The sequence below is a fragment of the Scyliorhinus torazame genome, chromosome 17 (genome assembly GCF_047496885.1).
Source record: "Scyliorhinus torazame isolate Kashiwa2021f chromosome 17, sScyTor2.1, whole genome shotgun sequence".
Lineage (NCBI taxonomy): Eukaryota > Metazoa > Chordata > Chondrichthyes > Carcharhiniformes > Scyliorhinidae > Scyliorhinus > Scyliorhinus torazame.
In genome coordinates, this window is record NC_092723.1 from 157,689,718 (window position 1) to 157,703,972 (window position 14,255).

General features: G+C 44.7%; 1 protein-coding gene across 1 annotated transcript in view; it reads right to left on the reverse strand.

Annotated features, from left to right (window-relative positions):
- trap1 (TNF receptor-associated protein 1) overlaps window positions 1–218 on the reverse strand; it is a 37,700-nt gene extending 37,482 nt beyond the window's left edge. Inside the window, exon 1 of the mRNA XM_072481396.1 lies at window positions 57–218. Coding sequence (XP_072337497.1) covers window positions 57–189 — 133 coding nt within the window. The 5' untranslated portion in view covers window positions 190–218. The remainder of the gene's footprint in view (window positions 1–56) is intronic.
- Window positions 219–14,255: the final 14,037 nt, after the last annotated feature.

Here is a 14,255-nt window from a genome sequence, read left to right on the forward strand (position 1 = left end):
CTCACCTTCCCTGTCCTGCCTTCTCACCTTCCCCTGTCCTCCAACCGCCCCCTTACCTGACGCCACGCTGTTCCCCAGCCCCCGACTGCAGGCCCGAGCTGGGTCCCAGGCCCGACGCGAGCAGGCGGCCCGGGCTCGAGACAGGGCCTGAAGGACGGAGAAGCCGCGAGTTCCGCCAACCAGCGCCATGACAGTCGCGCCTGTGACGTCAGAGCGACAGAAGGGGCCTTCCTTGGCTGCCTAGCGGCCCGGCTGCCTCGCTGAACGCCTGATTGCAAGTAGAACCAGAAAGAGAAAAACAAAACTGATCATCTCCCTCATTCTCACGGAGAAGACATTTTAACTTAATCGGATCAGAGAGTTATTTTCGAAAATATTTCTTCAATTCATCTAAATGAAAAACAAACTGTGTCTCTGAGACGAACTGTTTGCTGCTCACAGTAAATCCTAAAGTTCACTCAGCTACATATCCTCTTTTTTAATAAATGATTTTACATTTTTTTTTTAACAAGTATCGCAACAAAATTTTCAAAGCACACCTGGTACAGTACAGAACAAATAAGCAATATTAGATAAATTCAGAACAGTTGTCCTTAACTAGTGCCTCCAATTTTAACACTGGATCAATCAGAAAATGGGGGAGAGAGAGAACAAGGCCATGTAAACAAGATTGGATATATCAAGCTGCACATATTTATACATAGCAAGATTGTGACTGGCAATAGGGCTCATGGGAAACCTTGCAGGAACAGGTCAGAAACGCAGAGATAGGGGATACCTCACTTTACAGAATGCATCAATTTTAAATTGAAAGATAGAATCCCTTCAGTGCAGGAGGCCATTTGGCAAATCGTGTCTGCAGTGGCCCTTCGAATGAATGAGCTATCTATGTCCACTCCCCGTCACCCCACCCTATCCCGTAACCCCATAGCCTAACTTGCACATCCGTGGTCACTAAAGGGCAATCCACCTAACCCACAGATCTTTGGACGATGTGGAGTTTGTGTGGTGAACCCCTGTATTACATTGCACATACTGTTCTTACTTATGTTACTTACTGTTTGTTGCATGTCTGGGGATGTCGACACGCTCCCGGAGTCACTGACGACCGAGCCGACGCCCGACTCGCCACTGCGGCGCTCTCAACGACGGATCAAGGCGCCCGACCGTCTAAATTTGTAACCTCTGAAATTTTAATGACAACCTGTATGTAAAGAGTTTTCCACCCCCCCGCTGGACTCATTTGTAACAGTATGTGAATGTGGTAGTCACCACTGTTGTATTATATTGTATATACTGCACTGCATACGAGGGTATTACGGTAAGGCCCCTGTACTACAGGTACGGGGGTAGATCCCTGCCTGCTGGATCGGCCCAGTAGGCAGAGTATAAATGTGTGTGCTCTCCGAACTGCAGCCATTTCGGCAGCAGCTGTAGGAGGCCACACATCTGTGTAATAAAGCCTCGATTACTCTACTCTCGTCTCGTCGTAATTGATAGTGCATCACCCACTCCCCTCCCTCCCAGAACAAGGATAAAGTCCCCCTCGTTCTCACATTTCACCCCACCAGCCTCCGTATGCAAAACATAATCCTCCACCATTTTCACCAACTCCAGCGTGATGCCTTCACCAAACACATCTTCCCTTCACTCCCTCTGTCAGCATTCCGCAGAGAACGTTCCCTCTGAGATAATCTAGTCCTCCACCATACCAAACTCCTCTCCCAACACCCATGGCACCTTCCCATGCAATTGCAGGTGGTGTAACACCTGCCCCTTTACCTCTTCCATACAGCATTTCACTTGCACCGCTTTCAATCTGGTCTATTGCATTCACTGCTCCCAATGTGGTCTCCTCTATGTTGGAGAGACCAAACGCAGACTGGGTGATCGCTTTGCTGAGTACCTTCGGTCTGTGCGCATTCAGGACCCTGACCTTCCCGTTGCTTCCAATTTTAACACAAGACCCTGCTCCCATGCCCACATGTTTGTCCTTGGCCTGCTGCAATGTTCCAGTGAAGCTCAACACAAACTGGAGGAACAACGTCTCATCTTACGGTTAGGCACGCTACAGCCTTCCGGTCTCAACATCGAATTCAACAACTTCAGATGATTAGCTGTACCCCATCTCGACCCATTCATTTTCATCCCATTTCATTTTGACTGTCTTTTACCATTTCATTCTTTCTTGTCTTTCTAAAAGACTCTTGTACTGGTGTATATATAATATAGATATATAATTGTGGTTAAATAATCACCGTTCACCGTGAGTAAAAGTTAATATTTGATAAAATTTGTTGTCCCGCTGGGAGTGTAAGGGGAGGGATGTCATGTATTGTAACTAATGTCTTTCTGTATAGTATGTCACGTGACATGACGTGACATCACCAGAGGTAGCAACACCTCTGCAATAAACTCTGACAACTGATTAAGTAACCTATGGTGTGGCAACCTGGTTATCCTTTATCTCTATTGTGAAGTGAAAGCAAAACCCCTTAAAACGTAATCATAAAAAAGTTGGGGTTGGATTTTTGACTGACAATTAAGATCATCCAATGAGGTAACAAAGTACATGTTCCATTTCCAATTGGAAGATAATTAAGGCCAGGCAGGTACCAGAGGAACAGTGTATCAGGCAACCACTAACTTAGATGTGTGTATCAGGCAACCACTAACTTAGATGTGGGGTGGGAGGTTGAAACCATATGAAATGCATCCACAGTTGGCAAAGTTTAGATGCAATGTAAAGCTCTCCCTACAAACTGCGGTTGTGTAGCCATTTGAAACGCAGAACACATGCAACAAATCTGCGCACAACCAAAGTTCCTTTTAAGACGCACATGTCTGTGGCCACACAGCAACTTTAAATGAATTGCTCAGTGCATGAAACAGACCCATACAACTGTTATGCTGACAGACCAGACCCCAACTTTTTTTTATTTTTTCCAACTTCATCTATTTGTAAAACTGTGAGGAAAGAATCCTTCACCCCAGGAGGGATGACTCTGACCAATAGGTACCTTTGATGTTAAAACAAATGTCAATCACAACATGGAATCTACATTATCAAAGAAATAGCTTTACAATTATCAGTTAAAGTTCTTAAATAAAAATAAAAATTTGACTTACCATCTACATCTGCTGCTGATTCCAATTAAGCAAGTTAACAAAACAGGTTACTTGCTTAGCTGCGCAGAAATGTTTGGAGAGTTCCTTTCAAGAGTAGATCTGGTACACTTTTGTCTTGTCAGACACAAATCCTATGGCAAACTAATTTAAGTTCAATTTAAAATATTCTAGCAGACTGCAAAACACAGACAGACCTGTCCTCTCCCATTAATTACAAATTTGTTTTAGAGTACCCAATTCAATTTTTCCAATTAAGGGGCAATTTAGCATGGCCAATCCACCTACCCTGCACATCTTTTGGGTTGTGGGGGCGAAACCCACGCAAACACGGGGAGAATGTGCTAACTCCACACGGACAGTGACCGAGAGCCGGAATCGAACCTGGGACCTCGGCGCCATGAGGCAGCAGTGCTCACCACTGTGCCACCATGCTGCCCTGTCTTCTCCCATTAATTACATCATCTGTATCCCACTAAGTTCCATGATCTGATCAGCTAAATACAATCCCTCATAAATTATCAACACTCCAGGGAACCATCCAAAATATAAACAATGTTCCATTAGCCCTTTATCTGTAACCAGTAAGTGGTTGGAATGAATGATTACCCATCTTTTATGACTTAATTACAACTTTAGTAGACACACTGCCCGTATTTCAAACCAGGGTTTTTTAATAACAGTACTGCCACAGATATATAACCATTTCTACATTCATTACAGAATTAAAAATTAGAACATGGGCAGCACGGTGGCACAGTGATTAGCACTGCTGCCTGACATGCCAAGGACCCACGTTCAATCCCAATCTTGGGTCATTCTGTGGAGTTTGAACGTTACCCACGTGTCTGCATGGGTTTCCTCTGGGTGCTCCGGTTTCCTCCCACAGTCCAAAGATGTACAGGTTAGATGGATTGGCCATGCTAAATTGTCCCTTAGTGTCCAAAGGTTAGGTGGGGTTACTGAGATGGGGTGGGGACGTGGGCCATGATAGGGTGCTCTTTCAGAGGGTCAAGTGCAGACTCGATGGGCCAAATGGCTTCCTCCTGCACTTTGGTGATTCTATGATTCTAACATTACACTGTCCCATCAAACACTCCTAGGGCACTTACAACATGGGTTAGACATGTAGTAAAGTATCCTCTAGTCTACACTGACTGATCAAACACTCCCATGGCAAGTAATAATAATAATCGCTTATTGTCACAAGTAGGCTTCAATGAAGTTACTGTGAAAAACCCCTAGTCACCACATTCCGGCGCCTGCAGCTGGTACGGGAATTGAACCCGCGCTGCTTGCCTTGATCTGCATTACAAGCCAGCTGTTTCACCCACTGTGCTAAACCAGCTCCTCAATATATCACAGGTTAGATACAGAATAAAGTAATCTCTGCAATGTCCCATCAAGTACCCACAGGGTAGGTGCAGGACAGTTATTGTTTAAATAATACAAAGTCCTTCAGTGTCTCAGGCTAGTACCCTCTTGTCTTAAAGACTGGGAATGTCCCTGGTTCAATTACTGCTTTCTGCTTAGTTGGATTTTTAAAAATGTATCCCCAAGAGGTGATTGCCACTGGCAAGGCCAGCATTTACAGTACATTTCTAATTATCCTTGCAAAAGTGATGGTGTCTTCTTGAATCATTGAAGTTTGTGTGACGAAGGTACTCCCAGAGCTGTTAGAGAGGGATTGCCAAGATATTTGATGAAGGAACATAGTTCCGAGTCAGGATTGTGTGTCTCTTGGAGGTGGTAGTGCTCTCGTGTGCATGCTACCCTTGAGCTTGCATCTTTATAATAATAATCTTTATTACTGTCACAAGTAGGCTTACATTACACTGCAATTAAGTTACTGTGAAAATCCCCTAGTCGCCACACTCTGGCGCCTGTTCAGGTACACAGAGGGAGAATTGAGAATGTACAATTCACCAAAAGGAACTGTGGCAAATTGCTACAGTGCATCTTCAGACAAAAAGAAACACTTGTGTTCATTCTGCACTATAAATTCTATGATAGTGCCTTTCATTACCACCGGAATTCTAAAAGCACTTTACGTGAGCGAGGAATTGATTCGAAGGTTTAGACAACGAACCTTGGATGTTTGTCCAAACGTTCTGCCCATTTGTGACACGGTGATAACGAGCAGGCTGGATGTGTTGAATTCTGTTCTCCTTCAAGTAGTTTATGAACTCTTGAGATATGAACATAAGGGCGGCACGGTAGCACAATGGTTTGCACTGTTGCTTCACAGCGCCAGGGACCCGGGTTTGATTCCTGGCTTGTGTCACTGTCTGAGCAGAGTCTGCACGTTCTCCCATCTACGTGGGTTTCCTCCGGGTGCTCCGGTTTCCTCCCACAAATCCCGAAAGGCGTGCTTGTTAGGTGAATTGGATATTCTGAATTCCCCTCTCAGTGTACCTGACCAGGTGCTGGAGTGAGGCGAATAGGGGACTTTCACAGTAACTTAATTGCAGTGTTAATGTAAGCCTCCATTTGACACTAATAAAGATCATCATTACATGCACCCTTTAAACAGTCTGGCGTAATCAACATGTACCCATTGCCAGGCCTCTTCTGGCCATTCCCTAATCGGGCTAATGGCAGCAGGTGCTATATTTTGCACAAGACAAACACATTCCCGCCTTCTCCTCAATTTCGGCATCTAGCCCCGGCCACCAACAAAAGCCCCTGGCTAGCTCCTTCATCCTTACAATACCATAGTCGCCTTTGTGTAATTGGTTCAATGCATATTTTCTTAATAATGCTGGAATGATGGCTCATTCGCCAGAGGAGACAACCTGTCTGTACGGATAACTCATGTCTTTGGGTGGAATATGGTTTGAACTCCGGGTTTGTTCTTGAAGTCTTGCCTCGAAGCACGTCCATAACCTCTGACAGATATGCTTCTTCACCTGTCCTGTGGTTACAAGAATGTTATCTACTTGATTAAAGTAGAAAACATTTCCACATGAACCACTTATCGACAAACTATTTGGTAAGGGTAGTAGGGAGTCCATCTGCATTCCCATGAAGGTTTGACTGATGATACTTGATCGTATATATGTGTGCTGACAAGAGCAATGCACACCTCTGCATTCTGCTCGCTGCGAGTGATGGAGGCCTAGAAATCTGTCAATAAAGTGAATTTCCCCCCATACAGGAATTGGCGAAACAATTTTATTCCAAAAATGATTCCTAGGGCTTCTTTCTCTATCTGCCCATAATTGCTTTCGGCTTTATTCAAAGTCTTGGACATGAAGGTTATCGGCTTCTCTTCACGTGTGGGCATTATATGGGAAACCACCGCCCCAATCACATGCCAGTTGCAGATGCAGGAGTAGATTTGGATCAAAGATGTGTCAGGGCTTCTGACGCTTTGACTCATGCACATCTTTGGCTTGCATGAATGCTCTCTCACATTGATCCCCTTTTTATTGACAGGAGATTCTAAAACACTTGCACAGTCACTAGGTTAGGGACTAACCTTCCATAATAATTTAGTAAGCCTAAGAAAGACTGAAGTTAGTTGACATTTTGAGGCCCTGGTGCCTCAGTAATGGCTTTGACTTTTGAAGGTGACTTATGCAATCCCTTGGCTTTGAAGACATGACCCAGATATTCAACTGAAGATCGGAAAAACTCACTTGTCTTTTCGGACTCTTAATCCATAATCTTCTAATTTCTGTAGTGTGGCATCTCGGTGGCGGAGATGTTCTTCCTCCTTCTTTCCAGTAACCAAGATGTCATCATGGTAACACTGGGCTCAATCTAATCAGCATAAGATTTAGTCCATAGCTCATTGGAACAAGATTGGCGCTGGAGTGATGCCAATTGTATCAAAATAACCCTTTATGTCACAATCATCAATAACTGTTGTGAATCTTGTAAGGGCCCTTCTTGTTGATTCCTTTCCCCCCCCCTTTATTTTTGCTGTTGTCATTTTGATCCATGGGTGCTGTAAGTCAATCAGGTAAAGTGAGGAACTCAAAAGTTACAAAATAGTACTCAGACTTTCCGGCACCCAAGAGATCGGGACTTGGTTTGAATTGGGGGTTGCTGGTTGTTAATGAATTTGCCAAAAGGCTGTATTCTGCCCGGTAACAGGCGGTGATTGGCCCTACCCAAGTGGGATGATTTTTCAGAGAACTAAGGAAAGCACAGTTGGTTCTTGGACACTCAGAGGAAAGGACCTGCTCTCTTGTTTTCTTCAGAAAAGCTGCTTGGCTGCTGAATTTCTGAAATTGCTGAGACCTGATTGAATCTACAGTAAAAATAATTACTGATTAAAGGCAGAAATTTTGAACTGAAAGCTTAAATTGAAGGAAGATGTGCTGGAAGACCACCATCTGAAACAGAGACTGTTATCCTTTTACTTATTATTTTTCATCCTTATTTTCCCCTGTATATGTGTCTTTGTGTGTGTATATAAAGGGTGGGGGGGGGGGTATAAATTAATAATAGATAACCTGCTGTATTTGCTGCATATTTAATTAGTTATTATTAATAAGATTGATTGTTTAAATTTACAAACCTGGTGACTGTAGTTATTGGGCAGCCAACGGCCAAAGACTTAACGTGTTTTTCTTTTTAAAAAAAATATATTTTATTCAAAATTTTTGGCCAACCTTCACGTGTTTTTCTAAGAATTATTTATTAATTACAATTGTATTGCGACTCCGGGTCAAGTGGGGCTTTAATTGACCGTGCATTAGCCCAGGTGGTCGTAACAATCCTAATCCACATTAATTTGAAGATATGCTTGACGGAGATGGATTTTACTGGTGTTGGCCTCCAGGGGTAGAGGGTATTGCTCTACACAGTTGAATAAATAGTGACTTTGATATTGCCACAAATGCATACAGATCAGTCTTTTTTTCATCACGGCATAGCCCGATCACTCACATTAACGGGTTCTAGCACGCCTGTTCTGACTCGTCTTTCTAATTCTGCTTTTACCTTAGGTCTGACTATGACAGCACTGACAGAGCCTTTAAGCAACTCACCTGATTTGCTTTCATGATCTTCAGCTAAATTAGATATACTTCCTGATTCCCAGCTCACCGTTGAAGACAATGGCATGATTCTTCAAGATTTTGGGTGGGCCTGATTTGGAATCTGTCATGAGATTTGTCTCGACCCAATTTAATCTGATCATTTCCCGTTGAGTTCTTCCATTAGTGCCAGATAATTTGCTTTGGCCATGTGCAAGGACAAATCTGCCAATGGTCAGCTGGTAAAGATGGATGTGGACACTGGGGCAGCTGTCTAGCTGGTGTCAGAGGCTGTTTTGTTTAGGAGATGTCAACACTACAGGCTGCGATGTTAAGACTGCTCATTTGCCCTTGCTGATGGCTGATGAAGTCACACAATCATTCTCTTGTGCCCGTTAACAGCTACAAAGCTGCTTATGAGGGAACAATAAAAACACTATGATTACACATGTTATAGCTTCACCAGGTTGGTACCTCATTCTTCGGTATACCTAATGCTCCTCTTTTAAACTTCTGATTGAACCAGGTTTGATGGTAGTGATGAAGTGAGGAGAATGTTGAAATTGATTGTCCAAATCAGATGTGGGCATGTAAACCTGCTGGCAAGCTCTTGCCCCCTCTCAATCAGTATTCCTCCACGTTTAATATGCTGGAAAGAAGCATTGAGGGTATCTAGAGCACAACATGTACTCTGGTGAGGGACTTAAATGTTGATTGTCAGGACAAGGCCATGAGGTTACAAATCATATTGGAATACAATTTTGCTGCTGTTGCTGGCCCACAGCGCTTCAAGGATACCCAGTTTCAAGCTGCTAGATCTTTTCTGTGTCTAATTTATGGTAGTAGGATGACACAACATAATGTAAGGTGTCCTCAGTCTTAAGTTGATACTTGGCCTCCACAAGAACTGTGTGGTGGTCAATCCTACCAATACTGTCAGTGACAAATGTAACTGGGCCAAGCAGATTGATGAAGTCGTGGACTTCTGTTGTGTTGTTTCTTTCACCACCTGTCATAGTCCAGAATGGCAGATATATCCTCCAGGATTCAGCCAATTTGCTTGGTATTGGTGCTACCAAACCTTTCTTGGTGATGGACCACCCAGAGTACATTCTGGGCCCTTGCTACCCTTAGCGCTTCTTTCAAGCTATGTTCAACATGGAAGAATATTGATTGAGAGGGGGCAGTAGCTTGCCAGCAGGTTTATATGACCATGTTTGACCTGGACAACCAATTTGAGTAGGCTCCTGAGAAAACTCTTGCCGTGTGTTATTTACATTAAAGGCACTCTCTGAATGCAAATTGTTACAAATCAGTCCCTTTATCTAAGACAGTGGTACAGTATGATTCCTGTTATAAAGAGCTTCTATAGAATTAAATGGGATGGGATTGCAGCTTTTTTGAAGATCACACACAAGGGCTTGTACTTGGTGTATCTGGGCACCCAATCGGAGTAGACTGTAGAAGTTTGAAGTTTCTTGCCAATAGGGAGCTAAGTCTCAGAACACCACACTGTCTTGGCAGTACTACATGTTTCTCAGCTCAAGTATGTGGAATATTGTACCAGTTTTTAAAGTTTTGATTGCACACAAAGAGCTGTGACTCTTCACACGCCTCTGAAGTTGGGTTTAGAACTGGGGAAATTTTAAAAAGAGATATGGGGAGGATTAAAAACATAACAAAACAGACACTCAATAATCACAACCCTCCCACCAGCCACAGAAGCCCACAGCCCAATATGTAAGACAGCATCAGATGATATACAATATTTACTCCTGGATGTTGAATGACACTGGATTAGTGCCCATCTCTTGTTGGTTTGAGAGCATTAGATGTCAGCCACATGTGCAGCACTGGGCTGTCACATGTATGCCAGTCAGGGATGGCAGGTTCCTGAAGAACTTGCAAACTAGCTGGCTTTTTAATAATAATCCATCCGGTTTCATGATCATTTTTACCAAATAAAATGTCATACCTTGTCAGGCTTTTTGATCTGGTATATGAGCATGGATTATATTAGTGAGCCTGGTGTCAGAATGGTGGGATGGCAGATATCTGAACATTACACCACACAACCACTGGGATAATTCCATCTTTATACTACTCCCCACTCCAGAAATGGAAGTTCATCTGTAAGTGACTGTGTTGACACTCCACTGTTTTTCTGCTGTCGTGTGTTTTCATGCAGGTGAAATAGTAGTTGCAAAGCCAGACTCTAGAAAATCTCAAAACAAGCTTCTAAATCAAGTATATTGTCCGTTGAGAAATCTTGGCTAACTTCAATGCGGGAGGAGGATGTTAGTTGAGGACAGATGAGAGTTTCAAACATTAGACCTCCCCCACCTCCCTCTCAGTCAATATTCAAAGTCCCAAATCTCTCATGAATAGTCTTATTGGCAAGACATTTACAAGGAGACTGCACACTCGTACCTCAACATGCAGACCTGTCTTTTGGACCACCCACTGGTTGAAACAGCTTTTAAGTAGTATTTCCAATACAGACACAGGCAATTTAAAAACATTTAAAAAAAAAAAATATATATATATATATATATATAAAAATTTAGATTACCCAATTCATTTTTTCTCCAATTAAGGGGCACTTTAACATGTCCAATCCACCTGCCCTGCACATCTTTGGGTCGTGGGGGTGAAACCCACGCAAACACAGGGAGAATGTGCAAATTCCACACAGACAGTGACCCAGAGCTGGGATCGAACCTGGGACCTCGGCGCCATGAGGCAGCAATGCTAACCACTGCGCCACAGTGCTGCCCTAGACACAGGCAATTTGACCGTGGGTACATGTCAGTGGTTGCCGTCTCCTCCCATCCTCCTGTCAGTTTGACAGAGAAAACTCACCCAGATGAAGAGTAGCAGTGACGGGAATTTCTTTTTTCTTCCAAGGGCATCACAGAATCGTTCCAAATACTGTCTGACCAACATGCCTTCAACCTAAGGACTTTTTCCATTGTAGCAGTATTAGACTGCCATGTTGGACATCTGCCTCCTTGTTCCCTTTCTAATCAGTTGTGCCAAATTACACTTTATGTTCAGTTCTGTGCCATGGATTTCCTGCTGTGCCAATTACAACAATGTCCACACTCAAAACTACTTCATCGTAGGGCTGCACGGACTTCCGGTGACGGCGGACGGGAGGCAGCCGAACATTGGAGGGCTCCCGTTCAGGAACGGCATTTTGGAGGTTTAACGCCCGGTCCCAGGGGAATGGAGGCGGCAAAAGCAGGGAGAAGGGAAATGTCGCAAATAAGTAAAAAAACAGCCGTGAAAAGAGCGGCTGAAAGTCTGTCGGGAAGTGGAAAAGTCACCGCGGGGACAGCAAGAAAAATGGAGGCTGGGGCACCAGGGGAGGCCGCATTGCCCACGGCTGAAGAAATGACTACGGTGATGGCCGTGGAACTCGAAAGGCAGTTCACAAAACACATGGAGGCGATGAGGAAGGAGATGGGGGCGGTATTGAAAGTGCTGGTGGAGGAGGCGATTGCCCCTGTGAGGGCGGCGGTATTGAGCGCAGTGGCGGAGGTGCGGGAGCAAGGTGAGGCGCTGAAGGAAGTGGAAGAGACATTATTGCAGCACAGTGATCAACTTAGCTCGATGGGGAAGGAGATGTGGAAGGTGATAGAGATCAACAAGGGTCTGCGAGCCAAAATGGACGACTTGGAAAACAGATCCAGGCGACAGAATCTGAGGATTGTGGGTCTGCCCGAAGGAGTGGAAGGCTCGAGGCCGACTGAGTATTTTGCCTATGTTGGCAAAGCTATTGGGGGAGGGGGATGATCCCTCCCGATATGAACTGGATCGGGCTCATCGGTGGTGGAGGCCTGTACCAAAGGAGAGTGAGCCACCAAGAGTAGTGACTCTGTGTTTTCGTAGGTACAGTGTGAAGGAGAAGATCCTGTGCTGGGCAAAGCAGAAGCGGGTGGTGCAGTGGGCTGGAGTTGGTATACGCATATATCAGGACTTTACGGTGGAGCTGGCGAGGAGGCGGGCTGCCTTCAGCTGTGTGAAGAGGGCACTGTACATCAGTAAGGTGCAGTGCGGCATAGTATACCCAGCTAAGTTGAGGGTGTCCTACAAATCCAAGGACTTTTATTTTGGGACGGCGGAAGCAGCGGAGGAGTTTGCGAAGGCAGGACTGTGGCTGAATTGAGAAATGGTCATGTGCCGATGTAGCCTCATGTAACTGTATTTTTTCACTGCGTGCTGGTGTATGTGCTAAATGAGCCAACGTTGTATATATTTGGACAAGGGAAGAGTTGGGACTTTCACTTGCAATGATGGTTCTTTGGGGCTTGGGTGTGTATGCGGGGCTTGTGTGCTAAAGGGGATTTCTTTGTTTTCCTGGGACCGGGCAAGGGGGAAAGAGACCCGGGCGGGGGCCTCCACGCTGGCCGGTTTAAGCCGGCCAGTGAATGGGAGTGAGTGGGGGGGGGGGGGGGGGGGGGGGGAGGGGCTGCGGCCATCGGAGCCTGGCAGAATAGGTTGCGATGAGTCTAGCCCGGGGGGGGGGGGGGGGGGGGGGGGGGGAGTTTTATAAGAGGAAGTGGAAGGGAGGAGTCGGGGAGGGGGGGGGGTGTTTACAATTCATGGGTGTCATTTACGGTACTCTTTCGGGGATTGGATGGCATTGAATGTTGGGGGAGGGGTGGACTCTCCAGTCAATGGTGACCATAGGCGATTCCTGATTCCTTTTTTTTTCCCTTTGTTTTTCCCACCGTGGGAGGGTTTGTTTTATTTGATGCTTATATAGTCAGGTGGGGTATTGTTTGGGGTGGTGGGAGGATGGGATCGTTGTTGTTGATAAGGGGATTGACTTTGTATTTGTTACCGTTTACTGCTTGCTGGTGGGGTGTAAAGTCTGAAGAAAGTGAAAATGGAGAATAAAAATATTTTACAAAAAAAAATCGTAGGGCAGCACGGTGACGCAGTGGGTTAGCACTGCAGCCTCACTGCGCCGACGTCCCAGGTTCGATCCCGGCTCTCGGTCACTGTCTGCGTGGAGTTTGCAGATTTTTCCCGTGTTTGCGTGGGTTTCGACCCCACAGCCCAAAGATGTGCAGGCTAGGTGGATTGGCCACGCTAAATTGCCCCTTAATTGGAAAAAATGAATTGGATACTTTAAATTTATTTTAAAAAACTACTTCATTGTTATTAAAGCACTTTGCGATGTCCTGCGGTCACAAGAGACGATATATAAATGCATGTATTAGGATATGATTGAGATTATTTTATTTGGGATTCTGCTGAGACCATAAATTATTCTATCTGTTTAGGCTTAATCCAGGTCCCAGAAATGAAGAATAGAAGACTACTCAAGGAAAACTGACTTAAATGGCAGGTCAATATATCCGTCGGAATTAATTTAACATACAGACCCCTTGAGATCAATGGAAGACAAAAAGCGCAACCACTGGCATCCAAGTCTGAAACCTGTCTTACGCAGTCTCCTCATACTCACCCAAAATCAAATTTAACGTTTTCCCCACACAAAGCATGGAAATATGTTTTCTCTACCTACAGATGCTGCCAGATCTGCTGAGTTTTTCTAACATCTGCAGTATTTTGCTATGGAAATCAGTATGTTTGGATTAGACCAAGTAGATTCAGAAAGAATGTTCCCAATGATGGGGGAGTCCAGAACTAGGGACTGAGGTGAGGAGAAATTGCCTCCACCAGAGAGTCTGTGGAATTCACTACCACAAAAAGTAGTTGAGGCCAAAACATAGGAGTTAGATACAGCTCTTGGGGCTAAAGGAATCAAGGGATGCGGGCGGGGGGGGGGGGGGGGGGGCAGGATCAGGATCAGGGTATTGAACTTGATGATCAGCTCCTCCTGCTTCTATTTTCTATGTACGTATGCAGCATCAGGGAGCAGGTCCCGGTGCAACAGGGCACTAGGTCTGCTTCTGGGGCTGCATTTTGTCAGGTTTTAAACATACTTTCTGTATAGTTCATATTAATTGAGCACATACAGTTTTTTCCATGTTAATTCTAAAATAAATATTTGTAGAGATACATGAAACACAAAAAGAGAGATTAAAAGTAAAGTGAAACACTGGCAAATTGTTCAAGGTAAAGGAACGGAGGAATGAGAAACAATGCACATTACACAGACACCAA